We start from the raw sequence: 24,634 nt of genomic DNA, 5'->3' as shown, positions 1-24,634 counted from the left end.
CCCCACTTTTTACACTTTTCAAGCTTAAGACTGGCTGGGGTTCCCACCTCAGCAGCCTCACCAGGAGGAAGGTATTCGAAGCTCACTGTCCAGCCCGGGGGTGGGATATGTGCTCCAAAAGGGCCATCAGATTCCTTGCAACTACTCAAGTCACCGATTGGAGCTTCTCCTTTACATCAAGGAACAGTGGATTTTTTTTTATCTCCCTTCATTTCTCCCGTTATTTTCCTCAGGGTAAATCCCCCTTGGAAAAGAATTGTTAGGTCAGAAGATATGCACCAGGGCCAGGCTTTTATACAGTGCCAGTTGCTCTCTGATAAGACTGAATCTCAGTTTATTCTGCTTTTCCTGCCTCTCAACACCCTAATAAACCACCCAGAGTCTTGCGATGAATCAGTCACCAGACCAGATAAACAAGCCGGCCTGCGCACTGGTGCTGTCTGCTCCCAAGGAGGGAACTCCCTTGGATCCCACCCAGGCCCTGGAATTCCACAGCACCAGGCCAGGCATCTTTGTACCCCTGCCCCCACGGGCCCAGGTCTTACCCTGTTCTCCTTTCCCCGCCCTGTGCCGGGTGGAGCTAGCTGCAAAGGCGGCGACTTCGCACACAGCCCAGCCTGTGTGCAGGGCCCAAAGCTGAGACCCAAAGGGACCCAGGCAGAGCCGATGAAGACGCTACTGACCATCGTGGCTGTGGGATTCCTGGCTGGTGAGTGTCCCTACCCAGACCTCCCGACCTCAGCAGCAAGGAAGGAGGGCTGCCTCCCCACCCTCCGTGAGCCCCAACACAGTTTCATTTTCTTCCCTTCTGGCACTGGTTTGGGTACATGGTTCTCCTGGAGACAGAGACGGCCTCTGTTTGCCAAGGAGGACAAGAGGATGCCTCAGACCCTGGGTTCTTGCAGGGATCCAATTGACCTTCAAATATGGGGGCATTGGCCAACTGTCTAAACTGGGGGTGCTGGATCCCCACCCACAGTGGGTTGAGGCTGGTCCTGGGGGAAGTGGACATCCTTTGGTCCCCCTAGTGGTTTCCTCTGCTTCTAACCAAGAAGGGAGACACAGGCTGGACACAGCTGGAGTTAGGCCATTGCCTCTCTCCATCTCCTATGGGGTCTCCTCAGGCCCCTCGGGTTGGGTGAGAAAGAGCATTTTCTCCCTGGAACAGTCAGGTGGGTTGTAAGAACATCAGTCCTGCAAACAGAACTAAGGAACATTGCCATCAAATTCAATAGGGTGAATTTTGGGGTTCACACTTGTGAAAGCTTCATGTAAGACCCTGGGTTGCGTCTGTTCTTCCGAAATGGAGCCCAGGGGAACTCCCTCGGGAGTTCATCAGCTCAGGCTGTTGGAAGGAGGTGACTACATCTCCACACTGACCTTCATGCTTTAGGGCAGAGTGGAGTCCCTGAAGGGACAGACCTGACCAGGCTGCTGTCTTCAGACTACTCCGACTGTACCCTTAGCCTCTGTGGGGCTTCCCTCACACTCCAACCTGTGAGAGTCTGGGGGGATCAGACGCAATCCCTAAAGTATATTGCTTTACCCCCAGCAATTGTGGTGGGGAACCCCAGAGCCCCTGATCCTTTAAGATGGGGACCCAAGAAGCAGCCCTGAGGAGACAGGTCCCTCATCATAGCTACAGACCCAGCTCTCAGGCTCCACGATTGGTTGGCTGTGCATTTCTCCTTGGCTTCCCCGCTGCTTGATACATTGTTTGTCCACACCAAAGTGAAAACTTGTCTTTTATAAAGTGGCTAGACAGCCAGGCTCCCAACCACAAGTCTCGTTTCCCAGGTTTCACAATGTAGACTTTCAACCAGGAAGTGAAGGATGACAGGCTGGGAAAGCAGACGGATTTGGGGAGGGAATGAAGAAAAGCAAGAGGCCTCATTAGCCCCTGAGTGTCCCCTAAACTAGGAGGGGCTCAACCAAGATCCATCTAACCCACTTCAGGAAGCCCACTTCGGTTCCTTTAATTATTTTACCACTGGGTGCACACCTTACCTACCCCCCGAGCCCTGGCCTGCAGCAGAGGCTAATCCACCAGGAAGAGAGGCCAAGCTTACCCTCATACAGACCCCTTCCTCTCAAATTCCACTCTCTTTCCCTGAGGCTCCCTCCCACACTCACTCCAGAGACCAATGTCCAAGTTTGCTTCCTTTGATTGGCCTCCTAGCAGCCTAAGACCTGGCCCTGCAACCTAGGACCCTTCAGAACGGGTCTCAATCCTGCCCAGCCTGGGATCCAAGCAGGATGTCATTCCCTCCTCTGGGCTCAGCAACACAGTCCCAGCACTGGATACTGGCAGTGGAAGTCCTCCCACACCATCCCCAAGGTCCCACTGTGTGGAGAACCTTGAAAACAAAGATTGCCACAGCTCCTGGGCCAGACTGACCCAGATTAAGAAAGGTGTAGTCAGGAGACCGGCAGCAGGGTTGGGCTGTCCCCCACATTCTGCCCACCCCCACCCCCGCAGCCTATGGATCCCTCTTGCAAGAACACTATTTGCAGACGCGGAGTGTGGAAATGGCTATGCTGGCCTCACTCACATCCTGGGCCTGCTGGTGACTGTGCTCATGTCTCGGGGTGAGAGGCACATATGCATCATGTGCACACAAGGCCTCAGGCCTTCACTCAACTAGGTCTGCACCTGCTTCTTTCCCACCCCTACCAACCAGGCTGTTCCAAGCATGCTCAGAGCTAGGGCCAGCTGTGCCGCCATTTTCTTACGCTTTCTTCCTAACCACAGGGCAAGCTTGGAGGGCAGAGGGAAGAGTCATGTAAGCCAAGGGCTCTTCACTGACAGGGAGGGATGCTGCTTCGGAGGCTGCAGCCCCTTCCATCTTTCCAGGGCCCAAGCCTGTCCCGTCCTTTTTCTTTAAACTTCAGTAATCTGGGCAAAGTCTAGGCTAGAAGTGATGGATTCTGACAGGTTTGGTTTGGGTTTTGGGTTTTGTTTTGTTTTTCAGCACCAGGGGTTGAAGCCAGGACCCCATGCATGTTAAGCACATGCTCTATCACAGCTACAACCCCCAGTCTCTTGTGAATTCTTTAAAAATTGTCTTCTTCCCTCCTTCCACCTCCCACCCTTGCTGAACCCCCCCAGTGGGGGCACCAGTTCATCAAGGCCCCCTTCCACAGTCACTCTCGCTTTCCTGGCTCCTCCCCAACTCTCAGCACATGCAGAGATCCCAAGGTATTGGCCACCTTCACAGACCTTGCCCCACTGCTCAAGCCTGCAGCCTATGTAGCCCTGTGACCCTGTCACATGATAATTGTGAGCCTGGTCAGTAGCCCTCAATGGACCTCAGTTTTTCTCATCCATGAAATGGGAACAGCAGTAGTCACCATCTCATCAGGGTGAGTGTCCACTGAGCCGAGAGGCCTGGGCCCAGACCTGGTCACTAGCACGCCCTTCCTGAGTGCAGTCTGTCGCTAAGTAAGTGGAATTGTTCCCATTCTAGACATGAGGAAATTGGAGTTATAATTGCTTGAACAATTTCCCCACAGTCACCCTGCTCATATGTCAGCATCCTGCCCCCTGTGAAGGCTGAGTGCAGGAGGTGTCTGTTTTTGACTGTAGGAAGGCAACGTGGATGGTGGGCAGGGACTGGCATGAAGAGAGACCAAGATTCACAACACCTCCTCCACCTCTGCATGAAGTGGTTGACTTTGAGCATGTGATTTCTTAGGCATTTTAGGTGAAGAACTATAAAATAAAAAAGAATTAAGGATGTGTAGAAATGGGGAGGGATGAACTTTAATATGGTGTAACCACTTTAGGAAACAATTTGGCAATTCCCCCAAAAGTTAGGCGTAAGGATTGGGGCTGTAGCTCAATGGCAGAGCGATCACCTATTATGCCCAAGGACCTGGGTTCCAATCCCAGCCCTGCAGAAAATAAATAATTCAATCACATTAAACACAGAGCTACACAGAAGTGCCACTGAAAGGTACGTACCCAAGGGAATTGGAAACATGTGTCCACTTAATATTTTTTGCATAAATGATCACAGCAAACCTGGGTGTGGTGGCGCATGTCTTTAATTCCAGCACTCTGGAGGCAGAGGCAGGCAGATGAATCTGTGAGATCGAGACCAGCCTGCTCTACATAGTGAGTTCCGGGCCAGCTGGGGCTACAGGGGAGACCCTGTCTCAGAAAACAAAAACAAATGGTCACATCAGCATTATTCAAAATAGTAGGAGAAAATGGAAACCCAAAAGTCTGTCAACTGATGAAGTGGTTAAACAAAATGTGGTACATCCAGTCAGTGGAGCATTATTCAGCCATAAACAGGAAATAAGCATTCACATGTTATGGATGACCTTGAAAACATGTTGGGTTTAGAAGCCAGACATAAAGAAACCAAAACTGGAAAGCCCAGAATTGGAAAAGTCCAAAAAGAAATAATAGACTTGTGATAGCCAGGGACTGGGGGAGGCCGGGAGGCCTGGGCCATGACCACTAATGAGTATGTAGTTTCTGTGGCGAGTGAGGAACGTGTTCTAGAATTAGGTAGTAGTGACAGTTGCACATGTTTTAAGAAGACATTGAACAGAACACTTTCAAATGGTGAATGCCATGAAGTGTTAACGATAGCCATAAGTAGGAGGGCAAGACATTGAGCAGTGCTGGAGAATGGGGTGCATGTCCGTGCCCCTCTGCTTGGAAGACTGGGGCCTGTGGTCTCATGTCCACTCACCCTGCTCCCTCCTGCAGCTGAGGATACATCCAGTCTTCAATACGTGAAATTCCAGTCCAGCAACTTTGAAAACATCTTGACGTGGGACGACGGGCCAGAGAGCATCCCAGGCACGGTCTACAGCGTGGAGTATAAGAGGTAGGTGTTTCACTCAACCTGACCCTCCCCTGACCCTGCTCTCCAGCCCCCACCTCCAGGATGCCCCCTACTCTGAATGTTCTCAACCAAGCAGAGCTGTGCTTCTTGGAGGGAAGAAGAGAAAATGGGGCTTAATGGTGCTAGAAGTAGAGTCAGACTGCTAGGCATGAAGGCCAGTTCCAACCCATGTAACCGTGAGCAGGCAAGGATACCTCTCCCAGCCTCAGTTTCCCCATCTATACAGTAAGGATAGTGATATTACCTTCAACGCAGGATCTCAGGAGGATTAAGATGTCACTAGCACTTATGGCACATGATAGAACACTAGTAACTGTCTGATTGTTGTTGGTGAGCCTAGGTCTACAGACGCCATGCCTGCCCCATCCAGCCCATTCCCAAACTCCAGCTCATCCACAACCCCAGCTCTGTTCCTGGTCCTGCCTTGTGGCAGATTGTGCTCTCTGAGCCTTGATTTCCTCATCTGTAAAGTAGGGATCATACACTTCTAACCCTTGGCCAAGGTGCTCTCCTTTGAGTTCAGCTTCCCTGTTTCAGAATAATGTCCGCACATACCCGGAGGGCCATTGTTAGCTGACCACAGTGTCCACACAGATGGCCTCAAACAGAGAAGGCGCTGAGTACTTATCAGATTTTTTTATCATTATTAGTAAACACCGGCCTGGAAGAGCCATTCATTTATGGTGTGCCCACCCTTGCCTACAGGTATGGAGAGACGGAGTGGCTGGCCAAGGAGGGCTGCCAGCGGACCACCCAGAAGTCTTGCAACCTGACCATGGAGACGAGCAATCTCACCGAGCTCTACTATGCCATGGTCACAGCCTTCAGCCCAGGAAGCCTACTAGACAGCAAGCGGTCCGATCGCTTCAGCTCACTGCAACACAGTGAGTAGGCGCCATGCTCACTTCCAGCAAAGGGAAAGGAGGGCACTGTGAGGGGAGGGGAGGGCACTGTGAGGGGAGAGGGGGGCACTGTGAGAGAGAGGAGGGCAGATCATTTGGGGGTGAAGACAGAGGCCTCAGATCTGGAGTGGATGTAGAGCCCAGAAGTTCTCTGTACATGGGCATGTTGGGGATGCGGCTTTCAGGGAAGGTATTTCTGACCAGGGCGCACCCGGGGGGGGGTTATTTCTTTCCCCACGTCCACCCCCACCCTAGTCTGGAGGAGCCCCCCTCACCACCACAACCATGGCTGCTAATTCATTTCCCCACTCCCTGCACCCCTCACCCATCCTCACCATGTAAAGCCCTCTGTGGTGAGTCTTAGGTAAGGTCCAGCTCTTTCCTGGGGCTGCAGGCCCTGCCTAGGCCAGTCCTTGGGTGGAAACTGTGCTCTGCACATCTCAGCCTCTGAAGGTGCCCATGATGCTCTCCATGCCTGAGGGCTCCTTCCCAGTTCCTTGGGGGAGGAGGGGAGGGTTCAGCTCAACACAGATGCCCAAGAACCCCAGCCCATGCTCAATCATGGTGACAGGCAGACCTCCATATCTGCAGGTCTGAAACCACAGATTCAACCAAATGCAGGTGGAAACTATTTGAGGGATATATTGCATCTGTATCGAACCTGCCCATACTCTTCTCATCATCACTTAGTACTTACATAGGATTAGGCATTATCCATCACCCAGAGATGATTTACAGTATACAGAGTATGTGCTTAGGCTGTGCACAATACTGGGCCATTCTACCTAAGAGACTAAAGACATGACATCCCAGAACCAATCCCTGTGGACACCGAGGGACCCAGTGCACTATTCACGTCTCTATAGCTCATGTCACAACTGGTGGTGATAGAGTTTGCTTACTGTGCATCCTTAACCTCCCCACACAAAGACTGAGCTCCAAGATACCTGTGGGACCCAGTGTTCCCAGCCTTTAGCAGAGTGCCTATCATGTCAAAGAGACTCCATATAGGATTGAGAGAGAGAGAGAGAGAGAGAGAGAGAGAGAGAGAGAGAGAGATTGGGTGCCAATATAGCCCCATGTAATCTAAGCATGTGCCAGTGTTGACCAACTGACTTATAAAGTCAGTGACTAAGTCACAGTTTTTTGGGGGTTTTGTTTGTTTGTTTTGAGACAGGGTGTTTTACTCTGCAGTCCTGGATTATCCTAGAAATCACTATCTAGCCCAGTCTAATCTCAAAATCATGGCAATCCTCCTGTCTCAGTCCCCAACCTTATCTAATTTCTCATAATCTGGTGTCACTTTCTTGGTTTTGAACTGTTTTCTTTATGGTGACATGAATTTTGTCCATATTATAAACTTTTTCCACAATTTGATATTTCACATCTACCAAATGTTACTATGGCAACATTCTAATTCCCTTACCTAACTCCTTTTTTAGGACATTTATTTTTTAAATTATTTTATTATTTTTATTTTATGTATATGAGTATTATGCCTGCATGTAGGTAAGTGCACCCATGTCGTGCAATGCCCTCGGAGGACAGAAGAGGCTGTCAGATCCCCTGGAACTGGAGTTATGGACAGTTGTTAGCTGCCATGTGGGTGCTGGGATTTGAACCCAGGTCTTCTGAAAGAACAACCAGTGTTCTTAACCATCTCTCCAGCCCCTATTTCCTTTATTTTTAAGATGTCTTTTTTACATTTATTTATTGTGTGTGTATGTGTGTGTGTGTGTGTCTGTCTGTCTGTCTGTCTGTGTGCAAGCATACAGGCGGGAAGACCACAGTATATGGATGGAGATCAGAGGGCAACTTGAGAGAATTGGTTCTTTCTTTCTATCACGTGGGTTCCAAGAGATCTAAATAAGGGTCATCAGGCTTAGTGACAAACACCCTTACCTGCTGAGCCATTCCCACATTTCAATTTCATTGCGGTGAACTTTTTGTTTTTTGAGACAGCTCTCACTATGTAGCCCTAGCTGGCCTGTAACTTGCCATGAAGAGCAGCCTGGCTTCAGCTTCACAGAGATCCACCTGCCTCTGCCTCCTCAGTGTTGAGATTAAAGGTGTGTGTCACCATGACTGGCAGGAGAGAACATTTTTAAAGGAAAACAAATCCTTGTGGAACTTTCATAAATTAGATTCAGGACAAGTGGGGTGCAAAAGCCCTTAAAGTTGGATGCAAGATTTGTGTATGCATATGTCATCAGAGAGAGAAGAGCTATGGCAATCTTCATATTATCAAAATGGTATGAAGGGGCTGGGGAGGGCTCTCAGTGGATCAGAGTGCTTGCTGTGCAAGCATGAGGACCTGAGTTTGAATCCCCAGCATCCACCTAAAAAAAAAAGCCAGGCATGGCTGTGCATCCCTGTAACCCCAGCATTAGATGACAGAGGCAGGTGGATCCTGGGAGCTTACTGGCCAGCCAGAAAAGCTATATGGTGAGCTTCTGATTCAGTGAGAGACCCTATCTCAAGAAAATAAGGTGGAGGGTGATAGAGGAAGACACCTGATGTCCTCTTCCGTACACACACACACACACACACACACACACACACACACTCACTAAAAGGCCATTTAGTTATCTGGAAAGCTCCATCCTGAGAGACCAGAGTCTCAGGCCTGGCTTTGGAGATGAAGCAATAGCATTGGGCCTGGCACTATTTAGAATTTGTAGTTGACTCATCAGGCACCAACACCTCCAAAATTGTAACCACCAACAGACTAAGAGGAAGGTGTTCTGGGTACACTCATGGTGAGGATGCCAGGGCTGGACTGGATGAGAACAGAACCCAGGGCATAACCACCCAAGGACAAGTGTCCCTCTCCTGTCCACCTTCTGTCACCTCTTTACCAGCCTCTCGCCCAGATGCCAGCCACCTTCGAGATCTCTTTTCACATGTTGGTTGATCTGCTGCTTTTCAAAGCATTCTGGACTTTTCTCTCTCCCTTTTCCAGCTACCATCAAACCACCTGATGTGACCTGTATTCCCAAAGTGAGGTCCATTCAGATGCTGGTCCACCCCACATTCACACCTATTCTTGCAGAAGATGGCCACCAGCTAGCTCTGGAGGAGATCTTCCATGACTTATTCTACCGCTCAGAACTCCGTGTCAACCACACCTATCAAATGGTAAGTGTATGTTACATCCCATTCTTCTTTGGAATCTCCCTTCCTCTCAAAAAGACCCAGCTACTTTAAGCAAAGGGGATGTGTTATATAAAACAGCGTTTCCCAAAACATGTCCCACAGGGACTCTGGAAGCCTATCAGGGAATGAGCCACAACCTGCCTCTTCACGTACACAGTAGCAGGCTCAAGGCTCTGACAAGCACTGCAGAGCCAAAACTCCAGTTTTGTATCATGCAGATTTCTCAAATGCATTTGACTAGGGTCTTTTTGTTTGGTTGGTTCATTGATTAATTTCTGCTTGTTTATTTATTTGTGACAGAGTATCATTCTGTAGCTCAAGCTGGTCTGGAACTCCGTATGTAGCCCAGGCTAACCTCGAAATCACAGCAATTCTCCTGTCTCAGTCTTTTGAGTGCTAGGATGAAAGGCGTGTGTCACTGTGCCTGATTCCTAAAGACCTTTATTATTTTTTGCCTAATATCCTCCAACATCCCAGATAGCAATCCTCAGGTGTTCACTTTAGAAAATTCTGGAGTCATGGAGCTAAGGTTTTAGTAGAGTGTTTGCGTAGCATGCACGAAGCCCTGGATTTGATTCCCAATACCACTAACCCAAATGTAGTGGTTCATGCCTGTAATCCCAGTGCTTTGGAATGGAAGCAGGAGGATCAGTTCAGGGCCCTTCTCAGGCAGCAAGTTTGAGACTGGCCTGACCTATATGAGACTCTGCCTCAAAGGGAAAGGGAAAGACTGGAGTGAGTCTCTGCCCCTGCAAGTGTTCGCTGACCCGACACTTGTTCTGACTCTACAGGAACTGTGTACTGGTAGTGACTAAGACAGACGCTAAGTGGAAGGAAAGGTAGAAGGGAAAGCCAGAAACTGTCAATGCTATGCAAATGGTGTCTTTTTATCTTCAGAAAATATGTGGTCTTCCCCCCAGGATGTGCTATGAATCTGATTCAGTTGGATGAATGTGTATTTCCTCCTCTGCAGTTCGTATAAATTCCTCAAAGAGCATATCATCTCGTGGGTGGAGGAGGGAGTTAAAACAAGATTGGGAATAGGCAGAGCGGAATGTCAGCTCAGTGAGATCTAAAAAACTTGCAGAAAACTCCAGGGTTCCATTTTGGAGGCATGCCAGGTTGCCAGTCATCTTCACAGAGCCCCATGAGGCAGCATCTGGCATCTCTATCTTCCAGATGAGAGCACAGAGGTTCAGAGAGGTTAAGACATTTTCTCAATATTGCTCAGCAGATAATAGTGTAGACAGGATCAAAATCCAGCTCTGTTCAAAGACTACTTACCCCTGCGGACCTACACTGTTGCACCATCATCAGAGAGAGAAATCTCCCACTGTTCTTGTTCAAAGCACAGCTCCTGGGGAATCTGTTAGTTTTCTCCTCACTAAGGCTGAATACCCAGTAGAAATAACTTAAGGAAGAAAAGGTTTATTTGGGCTCATAGTTCCAGAAGTGTGGATGAGCACAGCAGGAAGGGTATGGCACAGCAGAGCAGCTCACTTCACAAAGGCCAGGAAGCACTAAAAGGGAATACAGGAAGAGGCCACAGCAAGATCAGGCCTCAAGGACACACGTCCAAAGACCTACTTCCACCAAGTAGGGCCAAACTCCCACCTCGTACCACTTCCTACTGATGCCATCAGAGCATGAGTTCATCAAGGATTGATCCATTCATTAGATGAGAATGCTTATGATGTATTCAGCTCTGGACACAGCCTCACAGACAGAGATGAACTTCTTTATTCTCCTAGGCAGCTCTCAGTTCATCATACTGACAGTTAACCTTGACTACCAGAGGCCTGGAGAGATGGCTTAGTGGTTAAGATCACTGGCTGTCCTTGCAGAGGACCCAGGTTCAGTTTCCAGCACACATATGGTGGCTCACAACCATCTGTAACTCCAGCGCCAAGGGAATCTGATGCCTCTGGCCTCTGAGGACACCAGGCACACATGTCGTGCACATACATACATGCAGGCAAACACTTATGCATGTAAAAAATAAAAATAAATGGATCTTTAAAAAAAAAAAAGATTGCTCGGGCTGGAGAGATGGCTCAGAAGTTAAGAGCACTGGCTGCTCTTGCAGAGGACCCAGGTTCAGTTCCCAGAACACACATGGTGGCTAACAGCTATCCATAACTCCAGTTTCAGGGGATTGGATCCGATGCCCTCTTCTAGCCTCTCTGGGCATTGCATGACATGAGAGCACTTACATACATGCAGGCAATACACTCATACACCTAAGATTGTTCAACACACATACACACATACACACACACACACACACACACACACACACACACACACACACCAGTCTACTCAATTAAATATTTGCAGCTCACACCTGATACCTGAATTTTAATATCCAATCCTGAGGGCCCTTCCTTGTCTTGAAACTTGAGAACCTCAGGTGTGGAGGGACCTTGGGAGACAAACCTGAGAAGTAGGGACTGTGTTGTAGAGGCCTGGGGTGTAGATGGGTGGAGGAATTCAGATCTATTTCAGTCATCAAGGGAACAACAGTTACAGGTTGTTGAACAGGCAGTGCCCTTACCATCAAAAGGAGCCCATTTAATAAATATTTGCACTTTGACTAAATAGTTTATGATTGGACCTGGAGGGATAGTGCAGCCATTAAAGGCTAAGGCTAACAACCAAAATGTTAGTGTATGATTATTGATTTCTAATTGAATTCATTTTGTGGTCCAAGAGCCTGCTCTGTCTGATGTCGGTCCTTTTAAATTTAGGAGGGTCTGTTTTATGGCATGCCATCTGCCCAGCTTGGTGAATGAAGGTGTTGGGGTGCCCTACAAGACCAATGGAGGGGGATCAAGTTCCTCAGAGCTGTATCTTTCCTGATCTGGGACGGGGTCTCTTTTTAGTTGATAAAAGTATTAAACATTTAAGCTATGATTGCGGGTTTGTTTGTTTTTCTCTTAGCTCTGAGTGTTTTTCTGTCTTGCCCTTTGAAACTCTTATTAAGCATAGGCACATATGATTGTCATATATTCTTGATAAGTTGGCCTTTGATCATGACGAAATGTCCTTTTTATCTCTAGTAATACTCATGTTGAAGTTTACTTTGATGTTAATAGTACCACTTGTCTTCTTATAATGTATATGGTATATTTTATAGCTATTTATCATCAACCTGTGTCATATTTTTTTAAAAATCTATGCAGACAATATTCTGACAAAATTTGCCTTTTAGAAATTTTATTTTGTGTGTGTGTGTTCGTGCAGATGTATGTAGGTATGTTCATGCCACGGCATGTATGGGGAGGTCAGAGGACAACTTACAGGATTTGGTTCTTTCTTTTTACTAGGTGGGTTCCGGGGATTAAACTCAGGTTGTCAGGCTTGGGGACAAGTGCCTTTACCCACTGAGCCATCTGGCTGGCCCTCATTCATTATTTTGTTTTGCTGTTAGAAAGAAAATCTGAAGTACAAGGACCCCACCAGTATCTCACAGAGAACTCACAGGGTGAAAGTAACTCAGCAAGGCAGCTTCTACTTTTGCAAAAGGGTGTGTTTGTTGCCTCTTTTGGGTAGGGTAGCAAGCACACCAAGCAGGAAATTTGATAGGTTTTATCCTAACCTTAGAGTACTGTGTCTGTTCTCCATTGGCTGCAGTCTGACCTCACAATCTTTCAAGATCAGCTAATTTTTAAAAGAATTGGCACAAAGGAAATGAAGGAAAGGAGAATGAGATGGGCCACTCTGGGCCATCAAGTTCAAGTTCCAGGGACTCAGCAGGGCCTTTGGGTAAACAAAAAGTTATACAAGGTAGGAAGATTAAAAGACTGAAATTCCTTGTCCTAAACAAAAAAAGATTTGAATTCTTTGTGATTATTTCCCTCACAGCCGATTCAAAATTATAAGGCTAACATTTTGAGGCCATCTTGGGGTCACAATGTTCTCTTTCTTTGTATATATTATGGTTTTATAATCTGTCCTGGATTTATCAGTGATGCATTGAGTGACTCTGGATTCTGTTTTAACCTCCAAAGAGTGTTGATTTAGTTTATTGTTGAATTTGTTTGGTTTGATTTTTATTGTTGTTTGTTTGTGTGTTTGAAAGAAGATCTCCCACTGTAGCCCAGGCTGGCCTCAAACTATCAGTAATCTTCCTGTCTCAGCCTCCCCAGAGCTGAAATTACAGGGCTGTGCCACCAGGTCCAACTTCCTGTCGTGTTTCAGCAGACGATAGTGTTCATTCTCTGGCTCTCACTCGTGAGCACTTTAAGGCAGCCAGGGCTGAATCGACATAGAGAATCTGGGCCTCCTCTCTATAGATTCTTCCTCTCTGATTTGCTCCTCATTTTCCAGACACTCTAATCATCCCAAATTCTGTCCTCCATTTATTCACACCAGCAAGATGACATGGCCTCTAGGCTTTTGCCACCATTAAAGTAGGGCTGGAATCTGCCTTTAGGATAAAAGACATTTAAAAAACAACCTTCCACCCATTGCCTCTCCTTCCCCTCTCTGACATCTCCCTGCTCTTGCTTACTCTCCATCTTTAGGTCATTCTTTTTTCATTTCTTTGGTTCCTCTGGACAATTTACAGGGAAGAATCTGCCATTGGGCTCACAGTTCCGGAGGACTCAGTCCATAGCTGCTTGGCCTCCTGCACTTGGGCAGGGTATCGTGCTGGTAGGAACACGTGGCAGAGAAAGTTTTTCATATATGGAAGACAGAAACCAGAGAGGTGGGGGTGGGGGGTGGGGGTGGAGGGATGATTCAGTGGTTCAGAGGGAGTGCTGCTCTTGCAGAAGACCCGAGTTCAGCTCCCAGCAGCCAGCCCGGTGTCTCATAATTGCTTGTAACTCCAGCTCCTGGGGAATCCGATGCCTCTGGCTTCTGCAGGCCCCTCTACTCACAGGCGCATACCCCCATACAGACACACACCTAATTAAAACTTAAATAAATAATTTAAAAAGAAAGCAGAGATGGGGGATGGGAAGGTGCCAAGGACAGAATACTTCCAAGGACTCATTGCTGTGACCTTCCTCCAGCTAGATCCTGTCTCCTAAATGTTCTAGAACCTCTAAAAAAGCAGCTCTAGCTGGGAATGAAGCAATCAAAACATGAGTCCATGGGGGACATTTCATATCAAATGATCACAATTATTTGGGGGACAGTTGACCCCATAAAATGTATACCTTGCTAGACTACAACTGGAAAGTGATCAGACAGTCAGGTAGGACATCAAGGGATGACAGCTTTGCGCTGAGCCAGGATGGGGACAGGGAGAACTAGGGAAAAGGGGTTTGTGGTGCTGCAGTGACTACCCTGAACTTTTGTACTATGTGACATTTAATGTGTACAAGGTCAGCTGTATGGGCTCCACAAAATAGTAAGCTGTAAAATTTATTCCTGTACTCCACCCACTTCACACAGACATTCCTTTCCAACCATCCCTCAAAACCCAGCAAATAACCATAAACCTTGGCTTGTGGGTGACCTGAAAAGAAATGGCAGAGCTAAAATGCAAAGAGCCAAAGAAAAAAGTTCTTGACTTTTGAACCCCCAAGAGCAGAGTGCTGGACCCTTTAAGGGAAGGGGATGAATCTCATAAGGGCAGTCAGGGTGAGATCAGACCCTACAAAGAGGGCTTTAGGTTTGGGCCTTATAGATAAGTACTGCTGTAAGAATTCGAGAATGGGAAGCAGGTGTAGGTGTGAGAGGTGCCCACTGGTGCCACCCAAAGGGAGGCTGTGGTGTCTCAGAGACCCTTTGGGGGTACGTTTGGGAGTTGGCCACACACTGCTGACCAGAGGAGCCACGGGTCCAGACAAGATCACTAAGTGACTAGAGAGAAAGATAAAAGTGGGTGAAGAGTGCTCCTGTAGTGCACTGAGGGCCTGAAACGGGTAAAACAGCTACAGAATAACAGGAGGCCCCCCAAAAAAGACTGGCATGGGACAACAAAGTGGGGGAGCTTGAAAAGTGAAGGAGTTAGAGACAGCTGAGGAGGCGCAACCCCAAGTGGTCACCACAGCAGGACCAGAGGATGAAAAGGAGCCCCAGCTTGCTCAGGGAGTTAGGTGTTCACCAGAGAGCCCCACATTACTAGCACCTTCAGCCAAGGGGCCTGTAGAGGTGGGTGGGTCTAAACCAGGATTTTGCCCTATGAATATGGGCCAATCAGAGCTCTAGAAGTAAGCAAGGAGTGTTGAAATTCCATGAAACTTTTATTTATTTTTTTCTTTTAAAAATTTTTGTTTTTTGGATTTTGAGACGAGGTCTCATTGTATAGCCCTGGTTATGTAGACCAGGCTGGCCTCAAACTCACTTGTCTCTGCCTCCCAGGTGCTGGGATTAAATGTGTGCACCACCCACCTGGCTTCTTTATTTATTTTTTAATTTATGTGCATGAGTGCTTTACCTACATGTAGGTAAGTGCACCAAATGTGTGTGTCTGTGGAGGTCAGAAGAGGGCATCTTATCCTTTACAACCATAGTTACAGACAGTTATGAGTCATCCAGACTGAACTGGGGTCCTCTACAAGAGCAGCCATTGCTTTTAGCTGCTGAGTCATCTCTCCAGCCCTGACTCTTACCTTCTTTTGATCCCAGTTCTATCAGCCCACAAGCTTTCTGAATCTTTTGCATAGAACCAGGTGTGATGCACTGTCACAGCCCACAGTCACTAGCTCCTGGGGTGACTGCATCATTACCCCTCCCCTCCTACCCCTCCAGCGATCACCCCCACCCTGAACATCTCACCTACTCTCCAGCTTGGGCTCTGCAGTGGCTCCTTATTGGTCACTCATCTCTGGTTTGCTCCCTGACACATTCTTCTTGGTGCTACAGTGATCCTTCTAAAAGCTTCATAGAGCGCTCGAGAGATGGCTCAGCAGTTAAGAACATTCACTGCTCTTGCACAGAATTGGGGTTCAGTTCCTAGCACCTATATGGTAGCTAACAACTATCTATAACTCCAATTCCAGGAGGAATCTGACACCCTCTTCTGGCCTCTATGTACACTGCACATACATGTTGCACTTACATATATGCAGGCAAAACACTCATAACACAAAATAAAAATAAATAAATAATTTTAAAAAGAAAGTAAGAGAAAGGGATGAAGAGCCACAGGCTGAGCCACAAAGTTGGGCTGGTGATATTATTTTATTAAGAGTTTAGAAGGACTGGGATGGGCGAGATGGCTCAGTGGTTAAGAGCACTGGCTGCTCTTGCAGAGGACCTGGGCTCTATTCCTAGCACCCACATGGCAGCTAACAACCATCAGTAACTCGTTTCAGGGGATCTGAGGCCCCCTTCTGTCTTCCAAGGGCATTTCACAGCACAAGCACACCTGCACGCAAGCAATACACTCACACACATAAAATAAAAATAATGAATAAAAAAAAGATTAAAAAGAGGAGTGGGCAGTGATGAGAGAGAGAGAGAGAGAGAGAGAGAGTGTGTGTGTGTGTGTGTGTGTGTGTGTGTGCGTGTACAATCACCCTGGGTTCTCTGTCCTTTCCAGTACCTTGAAGGCAAGCAGAGGGAATATGAGTTTGTTGGACTGACCCCTGACACAGAGTTCCTCGGGTCCATCAAGATTTTGGCTCCAATGTGGTCCAAGGAGAGTGCCCCCTACGTGTGCCGAGTGAAGACGCTGCCCGGTGAGTTCAGCTGAGGCCACCAGAGCTTGACCCCACTCCTCCCTCCCTGTAACTAAGGGAATGCTTGGCTACACCCTGAGAACCTGCAGTTATTGGCGCTTCATTAAGATTGATTTTTGTTTATCTATAACTGAGTTGTTGGATGGACTGGCTTTGCAAATGTTTAATCCCCACCCTCAGCCGATGCCTGAATTTAATTTTTCTGGCCAGCTTTGTGTAAACTCTGGCAAAGCAAACATACTTTAATATCAACCCCAGTGGCATATTCTGGGGTAAAGGGGTGTGCAGGGGTGTGGGCAACAGAAAATGGTGGCAAAAATGACCTGAGATTCTGCCAGTCTGATAAGGGATTTGGCATTTTGCAATGCAATCCTCCCTCACAATCTGGAAGGCAGGTACTGCAGTCACCCTCACTTGATAGAAGAGGAAACAGAGGTTCAGTGTGGTTACATAACTTGCCCAAAGTCACACAGGTGGTGAGGGATGGAACAAGTCCCAATTCCAGGAACTATGTTCTCAACAATGCATTAATGCACAGATAGAGCCGCCTGATCTGTGAGATGGTGATGTGCCCCCTTCCTCTAGCACACTGAAGCTTGACTCTTGGGGCTGGAGGTGTGGCTCAGTGGTAGAGCACAAGCAAGACCCTAGGTTCCATCTCCAGTGATGGAAAACCAACCAACAAGAGCCCTGACTTTTCTGGAGCATCTGGTCTTTGATTAGGCTTATTTTCTGAGCAAGTAGAGATATCATGAGGCATCAGTCCACCAGGTTAGAACAGGACAGTGACATCACTGAAGAGGATGGTGTGAATCAGTGCCCACCTGAGCTATTATGTTCAGGGGATTTCTGCCAATTGCACTCACCTTCAGAACACAGTTTGAGAACCAGACAACAGTGCATGGCCCAGGGGCACAAGGTCCCTATCTTCAGCTCTGTCTATCAGAGCCCACAACTTACTGGCTTCTCTGCCTGAATCCCAGAGCACTGTCTGGCAGGAGACATGGCTGGGGGACAGCCAGCCCTGGCCAATAGCATGGGGCCCTAGCACCAGAATAGAACCTGGCAAGTTTGAAGCTAGAAATGGAAACAACTCTACGGGTGCCAAGCTAGAGTGTGTATGTGATCTTTGACCTTCGCCCCAATCACACGGGACATGTCACCTGTCCCCAGGCACCCCTACCCCACCCTGCTTCTGGACTGGGGACAAGCCACTCCTCACCCTTCCCTTCCTCATGGGCTTGTCCTCATGTGAGCTGACTGGCAATGCCACACTGGGTTTTATTTGTTTTGGTTTTGGTTTTTTCGTTTTGTAACCCAGGCTACCCTGGAACTCCTGACCCTCCTGCCTCAGCCTCCTGAGGGTAGAAATGACAGACTTACAGTACTTCTATTTAAGACAGCAGCTGCTTTTAACGAAAGCATGCTTTTCTTGATGGATATTTCTGATTGACATATACAAGATACTTTATCCCTAAAATAAACTGTGTTACAAACGCCGCCTGCTATTTATTAAGTTGGTTAACTTTATTGCCAAGCGTTGTGTCAAATGCTTTATATACTATCTAATCTCTATTATTACACATATTACTTAATCTTTACAACAATACTGGAAAAGAGAACAAAGTTGGTAGCATCGCCATGGTTTTACAGAGGAGGAACTCCAGCTCAGAGGTTAAGTACCTTGCCCACAGCTACACAGCTGCCTGGTGAACCCAATTAGCTCCACTTGGGTCCTGAAGCAAGGCTGTAACCACCACCCTACAGATGGTGTACAGCTCACCCTGCCCTTGACCCCATGTCTGGAGCCCCCCTGGAACCCAGAACACCCCACTTCATTTCCTCGGCTGCCTAGGACTCACAGAGTGTCATCCCAGGAGCTTGTGAGAAAGGGCTCTCAGGGTCATTTCACCTTATATATTTTACAGATGAGGAAACTGAGGCATGGTTATATAGTAAGGATGAGGTCTGGAGTCATGCTCATCAACCTTGACTTCCCCTGAGGAGCTGTGTGACCTTGGAAAGTCACTGAACTTCTCTAGGCCTCAGCTTTGCTGTCTGGAAGAGGGGAGCATCTCCATCCTTCTATAGGTTTGGGTAATTTTCTGGGAGACAGGCACCCAGGAAGAGTTCAGCAACTGCTGGCAACTGTTACTAAGAAATGCTAGCCCAGAGAGACTCACACAGCAAGGAGGATGCTCGGCACATCCACCTCTAATGTCTGTGGTCCTCACCCTCAGGCTGCCCGTCATTTCCCTACACTGCCTCCACATGGGTGAAACGGCATGTGGGAAAGCAATCAGAGTCAAGGAATGTCCACATCCCTATCTTGTCCCAGTACAAAAAGTGGTGGCTTCTCGTTAACATTAGGCAAGGTAAAGAGAGACATTTGGGTCATATTTTCTCCCTGGAGCAATGGCAGGGGTGTCAGGTGACAGGGGCTGGTGCATTACTTCAGTGAGAGGCTGACCCAGAACTCCTAAGGTCCTAGGCTGGAGGAGGAGCCAGGAGTAGGCTCCAGGTCCAGGTTCCAAGATTTCCACTATGGTTGATATAAACTCTCATACGGAGGCCAACTGAGGCCATGGGGGGTCATGAAGAGAAGGAGGTGATGTGAAGGGCCAGGACCCCAGATAATGCAAACACGGTGTCACCAGAGCCTCCACCCGCCCCAGCCTCCCCCAGCCTTATACAAGTCCCACTCAGACTGACGACAGGACCAATCACGTGTCCATCCTAATTCACCGGTTGCATGGAGAAAGAAGTGTTAGCACTAGAGCCTGGTCGCTCCCCTTCTTTCTTTAAAAGTGTTTCATTTTTGTTTTTATTTTACGTGTATGAGTGTATTGCCTGCATTGTGAGTATACCCGTGTCAGGCAATGCCTGCAGAGGTCAGAAGAGGGCATCAAATTCCACTGAAACTGGAGTTTCGGACAGTTGTTAGCCACCATGTGGGTGCTGGGAATCAACCTAGGTCCTCTGCAAGAGCAACCAGTGTTCTTAACCACTGATCCAACTCTCCAGCCCACCCCACCTTCTTTACTTTTAGGAAGTGTGGTGCCTTCCCAGGCTCCCGAGCACCAGCCCCTAAATAGCTAGCCTCTTACCTGGATATGGGAGACGGTGGGCAGATCCTCCTCTTGCCACCTACCCCTTCCCTTTGTTTTCTGACCCCTGCCAGGAAAGTAGGATGGTCCTCAGACCCCAGTCAGAAGGGCCCTGCCTGTTCACTGCCTTCCTTCTGGAAGGTCCTGCTCTGATACTGCACACCCCCACCAAGATCTGCCCCCTCATCTGCTGGAATAAGCCTCCAGCAATGGTATCAGATTCATCTAGCCCTGCCACCCTCTTCTAGACTACACTCTGAGTCCAGGGACTCAGAAATTCCAGAGCCTGTATCCTGCATAGGCATACCTCCTGCTTGGGTCAGATACTAGCTAGTGTGCAAAGGCTTGGCCCAAAGGGTGACCAGGTAGTGGCTGTATGTGGGGCCTGAATGAGCTGGCCATGTAGGTTGGGATGTCTATATGCCCAAGGATGACCTTGAACTTATGATCTTCCTGCGTCTACCACCCAAGTGCTGAGATTAGAGGTGTACACCGTCATGTCCTGTTCATGTGGTGCTGGGGACTGAGCCTAGGACTTTGTGCATGCTAGGCAAGCAGTCTACCAACTGAGCTACATCCCCAGCACTGCTTTGGGGATTTAAGGGTGAAGACCTCCCCCTGGTCTGAGAGCAGTCCAGCCCTTTTGCTTGGGACCCTCTGTAGCTGCTCCCAGCTTCATACATCCCTCTCCTGCCCTCTTCTGTAGACCGGACATGGGCCTACTCCTTCTCGGGTGCCATACTGTTCTCCATGGGTTTCCTCATCGGTTTGCTCTGCTACCTGAGCTACAGATATGTGACCAAGCCACCTGCACCTCCAAACTCCCTGGTAAGTCACCCATCTGGGGCCCAAGGGAGCCCCTGGGACAGACAGGGATCTGCCCACAAAGCAGATTGAGCCCACTGTATCCCCTAGAGGAGGTTGACAAAGAGGGCCCCCAGCAGACTCTGGAGTGTGTGAAGAGGGTATGTGACAGTTGGACAGGTTGAATACGATGGTGCACGCCTTTAATCCCAGCACCTGGGAGGCAGAAGCAGGCAGATCTCTGTGAGTTCAAAGCCAGCCTGATCTACATAGTGAATTCTAGGCCAGCTAGGGCTACATAGTAAAACCCTGTAGAAAGAAAGAAAGAAAGAAAGAAAGAAAGAAAGAAAGAAAGAAAGAAAGAAAGAAAGAAAGAAAGAAAGAAAGAAAGAAAGAAAGAAAGAAAGAGAGAAAGAAGGAAGGAAGGGAGGAAGGAAGAGGAAGGAAGGAAGGAAGGAAGGAAGGAAGGAAAAGAGAGAAACAGAGAGAGAGGGGGAGGGAAAAGAAAAGAAAAGAAGAGAAAAGAAGACAGCGGAATTGAAATGGACAGAAAAGCCCTTTGGCTCAATGGTATCCAGGGTGAGATGGGAACGCAGGACTCAGGGAGCAGCAAGGGCTGAACAGTGGGGTCCTGTGGTGATTCAGAGCTCCTGTCTGTTTGAATGGACATCCAAAGTTGAACATGGTGTCACAAGCTTATAATCCCAATACTAAGGAGCCTGATGTCTGAGGAGCTCAAGTTCCAAGCCAGCCTAGGCTGTATAAGAAGACTTTGTCTTAGGAACCCCCTCCCCCAAACAAAATAAAACAAAACAAAATTGGTGTAGTGGTAGTACCTTCCTGTAATTCTAGCTCATGGGAAGTGGATGCAGGATGATCAGGGTTTCAAGATCGCCCTCAGCTATACAGTGAGTTCGAGTTCTGCCAGGACTTCAGAGTGAAACCCTGTCTCACAGAAAGAAGAAACAGGTGCTGGGACTGCAGTTCAGTTGGTAGAGCACTTCCCTGCATGTAGGAAGCCCTGGGTTCGATCCCGAGCACTGCGTAAACTTGATGTGGTGGCCCACACTTGTAATCCTGGCACTCAGGGGAGGTGGAGGCAGAAGGATGAGGAATTCAGGGTCATCCTTGGCTACATAAAACCCTATCTTAAAAACTGAGCCAGGTGTGGTGGCGCACACCTTTAATTCCAGCACTCGGGAGACAAAGGCAGGCAGATATCTATGAGATTGAGGTCAGCCTGGTCTACTGGTAGCTGGGGCTAGAGAGAGACCCTATCTAAAAAAAATAGGGCTGAAGAGATGGCTCAGTGGTTAAGCTCACTGGCTGCTTTTGCAGAGGACCCAAGTTTGGGTCCCAGAACTCACATGGTAGCTAACAACCATCTGTAACTCCAGTTCCAGAGGCTCCTATACCTTCTTCTGACCTCCTTGGGCATTGCATGATACAGGTGCACTTACATACATGCAGGCAATACACTCATACACTTAAAAACAAAAATGATAAGCCGAGCATGGTGGCGCACGCCTTTAATCCCAGCACTCGGGAGGCAGAGGCAGGCAGATCTCTGTGAGTTCAAGGCCAGCCTGGTCTGCATAGTGAGTTCCAGGACAGCTCTGGGGCTACAGGGAGACCCTGTCTCAAAAAGACCAATAAATAATAATAAATAAATAAATAAATAAATAAATAAATAAATAAATAAAATATTGAAAAATAAATAAACCAAAACCAAACAAAAAACCAGAATCCCCCTAGTGGGCAGCAGCCTATCACCATTTTTTTTTTTTTTTTCAAAAGAAATCAGGTTTCCAACTGTAACATGAAATCTCTTAATATTCAAATACCCATGGCACCTAATTTTAATGCTGAAGTCTTTGGGAGCCACATGTCTCTGGAGCCAGCTGTCACCCTCTGAGGGCGGAGAGGCTCAGAGGGCACAGTGTCACAGTCCTGGCCAGCCATTGTCTGCCGACCTCTTCCAGCCTCCCCTACTTCCTCATCCTTTCCCACCTCAACCCCTGAATCAGTCCCTCAGGGCCTGTGAGCCAAGCAGCAGTGTAGGCCGCCACCTTGAGGATCTGAGTCATCTACTACCTAGGTTGTCCATCATCTAGAGCAAGCAGAGCTTAAATCGCTCTGCCAGGCATAACCTGAACTTTAGAAGCCACTACACCTGTTTGGTTGGTTGGTTTGGTTTTAGCTTTCCAAAACAAGGTCTCACTACAAAGCCAAGGCTGACCTCAAACTCAAGATCCTTCTGAATCTGCCTCCCTAGAACTGGGATTACAGGCATGAGCCTCATCTCGCCTTAGAAGCTGGGCATATTTGAAAAGATCTTGAGGGGCAGAAGGGGCAGGTTATGCGCATCTAGAATGGGCCCCAATGCCTCCATCCCTCCCCTTTAGGGACTTCGCATATCATAGAACTTAGAACATGGAGCTGGGGAGATGGCTCCACAGGTAAAGTACTTGTACAAGTGTGAAGACCAGATTTTGGATCCCCAACACCCACATAAATGCTGGGTGAGCATGGTGGCCCACCTGTAATTGCAGTGCTCTGGAGGCAGAGCTAGGGGATTTCCACAGCAAGCTGGCCAGCTAGACTAGCTGAATTGATGAGCTCTGGATTCAAATGAAAGACCTGCCTCCATATATAAGATGGACAGCAATCAAGGAAGATACTCCACATCAACCTCTGGCTTCCATAGGCTTGCATACATGTGTATCCACACATACCTGTGCCCATGTATTCATGCGGCTACATCATGCATGCAATCACATGCCAAAAAATAAAACTTAAAGCATGCCCTAAGAGGTGGATTCTTGTCATCCACACAGAATGTCCAGCGAGTACTGACCTTCCAGCCTTTATGCTTCATCCAGGAGCACGTGCTTATCCCTACCTTGGACCTCAACAGCCCCAGCAGTCGGGTACAGTACTCCCAGGTCATGGTCTCTGGACCTAGAGAGCCACCTAGAGCTGCACAGCGGTGCAACCTGCCTGAGATCAGCTACGTAGAGCAACCAGATGTCTCTACCCTCCGGCCCACCAATGTGCCACCACAACAGACACTGTCTCCACCATCCTATGCCCCAAAGTCTGCCCCTGATGTCGATGTCCTACCCCCATCCTATGCACCTCAGGTAACCTCAGATGCCAAAGTTCTGTTCTGTACTCCACAGCAGGTGGCAAAGGCCCAGCCTTCCTCCTATGCCCCACAGGCCATTCTGGACAGCTGGTCTGCTTCCTATGCTGTGTGCATGGAAGATTCTGGCAAAGACTCTGCTCCTGGGACCCTCTCCAGTCCCAAACACCTCAGGCCAAAATGTCAGCTCCAGAAAGAGACACTGGCTGGAAGCTGTCTCCCAGGGGACCTTTCTCTGCAAGGTGTCACCTCCTTGGCTGAGGAAGAGACATCCAGAGCAAAATCACTGCCCCCACCTCTGGAACTTTGCACAGACAGAGGACCTGATGTGCATTCACTCCACAGTGAGGAGCCAGGGACACCACAGTACCTGAAGGGGACACTCTCCCTCCTGTCCTCTGTCCAGATTGAAGGTCACCCTGTCTCCCTCCCTTTGCACACTCATTCCCCCTCAGACCAGGGACCAAGCCCCTGGGGACTGTTGGACTCTCTCGTGTGTCTCAAAGATGAGGGACAAGTGACCGAGGCCATGAGTCGGGATGCTGGGGCCTCTGAGCTGGAGCAGGCCACCGAGCTGGATTCTCTTTTCAAAGGCCTGGCCCTGACTGTGCAATGGGAATCCTGATTGGAGAATGGAGCAGGTCTGGGCTTCCTCCTTCCCAACCCGGCTAACAATCCCACATCCACCAAGCCGCATGCTTTGAACCCCAGTTCAAGGTGGGTGCCCTGGAGAGACCAAAAGAAGATGCAGGCCCCACATGGAAGCAAAAATGCACAGCAAAGGCTCCTTTGGAGGAGCCATGGGCTAGCAATGTGAAAATGGCCTGTGCCACAGAGCCCGGACAGACAGGGTACAGGTAATGCAGGGCCCACACTAGGACACTCGGCTCAAGGCCCATAGAGAATCTGCTTTCATCAGTTTTGTGGCCAGCTTCCTAATCTAGATAAACTGCAAGTGAGGCATCAGCCTCCTCTGAAGGTGCCTGGACTGGCAGCCTAGGCAGAACCAACAAACCTGTCA

General features: G+C 48.5%; 1 protein-coding gene across 3 annotated transcripts; it reads left to right on the top strand.

Annotated features, from left to right (window-relative positions):
- The first annotated feature begins 424 nt into the window (after nt 1–424).
- On the top strand, nt 425–24,368 carry Il22ra1 (interleukin 22 receptor subunit alpha 1). 3 transcript variants are annotated; one of them, XM_029553785.1, is made up of 7 exons: nt 425–709; nt 4,724–4,844; nt 5,568–5,746; nt 8,817–8,902; nt 16,419–16,557; nt 20,371–20,492; nt 23,306–24,368. In XM_029553785.1, exons 1-7 carry the CDS (start codon nt 667–669, stop codon nt 24,236–24,238), a joined length of 1,623 nt encoding a protein of 540 aa, XP_029409645.1. In that variant the 5' UTR covers nt 425–666; the 3' UTR covers nt 24,239–24,368. The 3 variants fall into 3 exon arrangements, with proteins under 3 accessions (XP_029409645.1, XP_029409644.1, XP_029409643.1); XM_029553784.1 differs by having other exon boundaries at nt 427–709; nt 8,727–8,902; nt 23,351–24,368; XM_029553783.1 differs by having other exon boundaries at nt 428–709; nt 8,727–8,902.
- Nucleotides 24,369–24,634: the final 266 nt, after the last annotated feature.

The sequence above is a fragment of the Nannospalax galili genome, unplaced genomic scaffold, assembly GCF_000622305.1.
Source record: "Nannospalax galili isolate Female #2095 unplaced genomic scaffold, S.galili_v1.0 scaffold184, whole genome shotgun sequence".
Classification (NCBI taxonomy): domain Eukaryota; kingdom Metazoa; phylum Chordata; class Mammalia; order Rodentia; family Spalacidae; genus Nannospalax; species Nannospalax galili.
This window is presented reverse-complemented; position numbering and strand designations above follow the sequence as displayed.

Excerpts from the sequence above, each read along its gene's own strand:
- Il22ra1 (XM_029553783.1), top strand. The coding sequence starts at position 667 with ATGAAGACGCTACTGACCATCGTGGCTGTGGGATTCCTGGCTG. Across the intron at positions 8,903-16,418 it reads TCAACCACACCTATCAAATG|TACCTTGAAGGCAAGCAGAG; the intron begins GTAAGTGTATGT and ends TGTCCTTTCCAG. Across the intron at positions 20,493-23,305 it reads CTGCACCTCCAAACTCCCTG|AATGTCCAGCGAGTACTGAC; the intron begins GTAAGTCACCCA and ends TCATCCACACAG.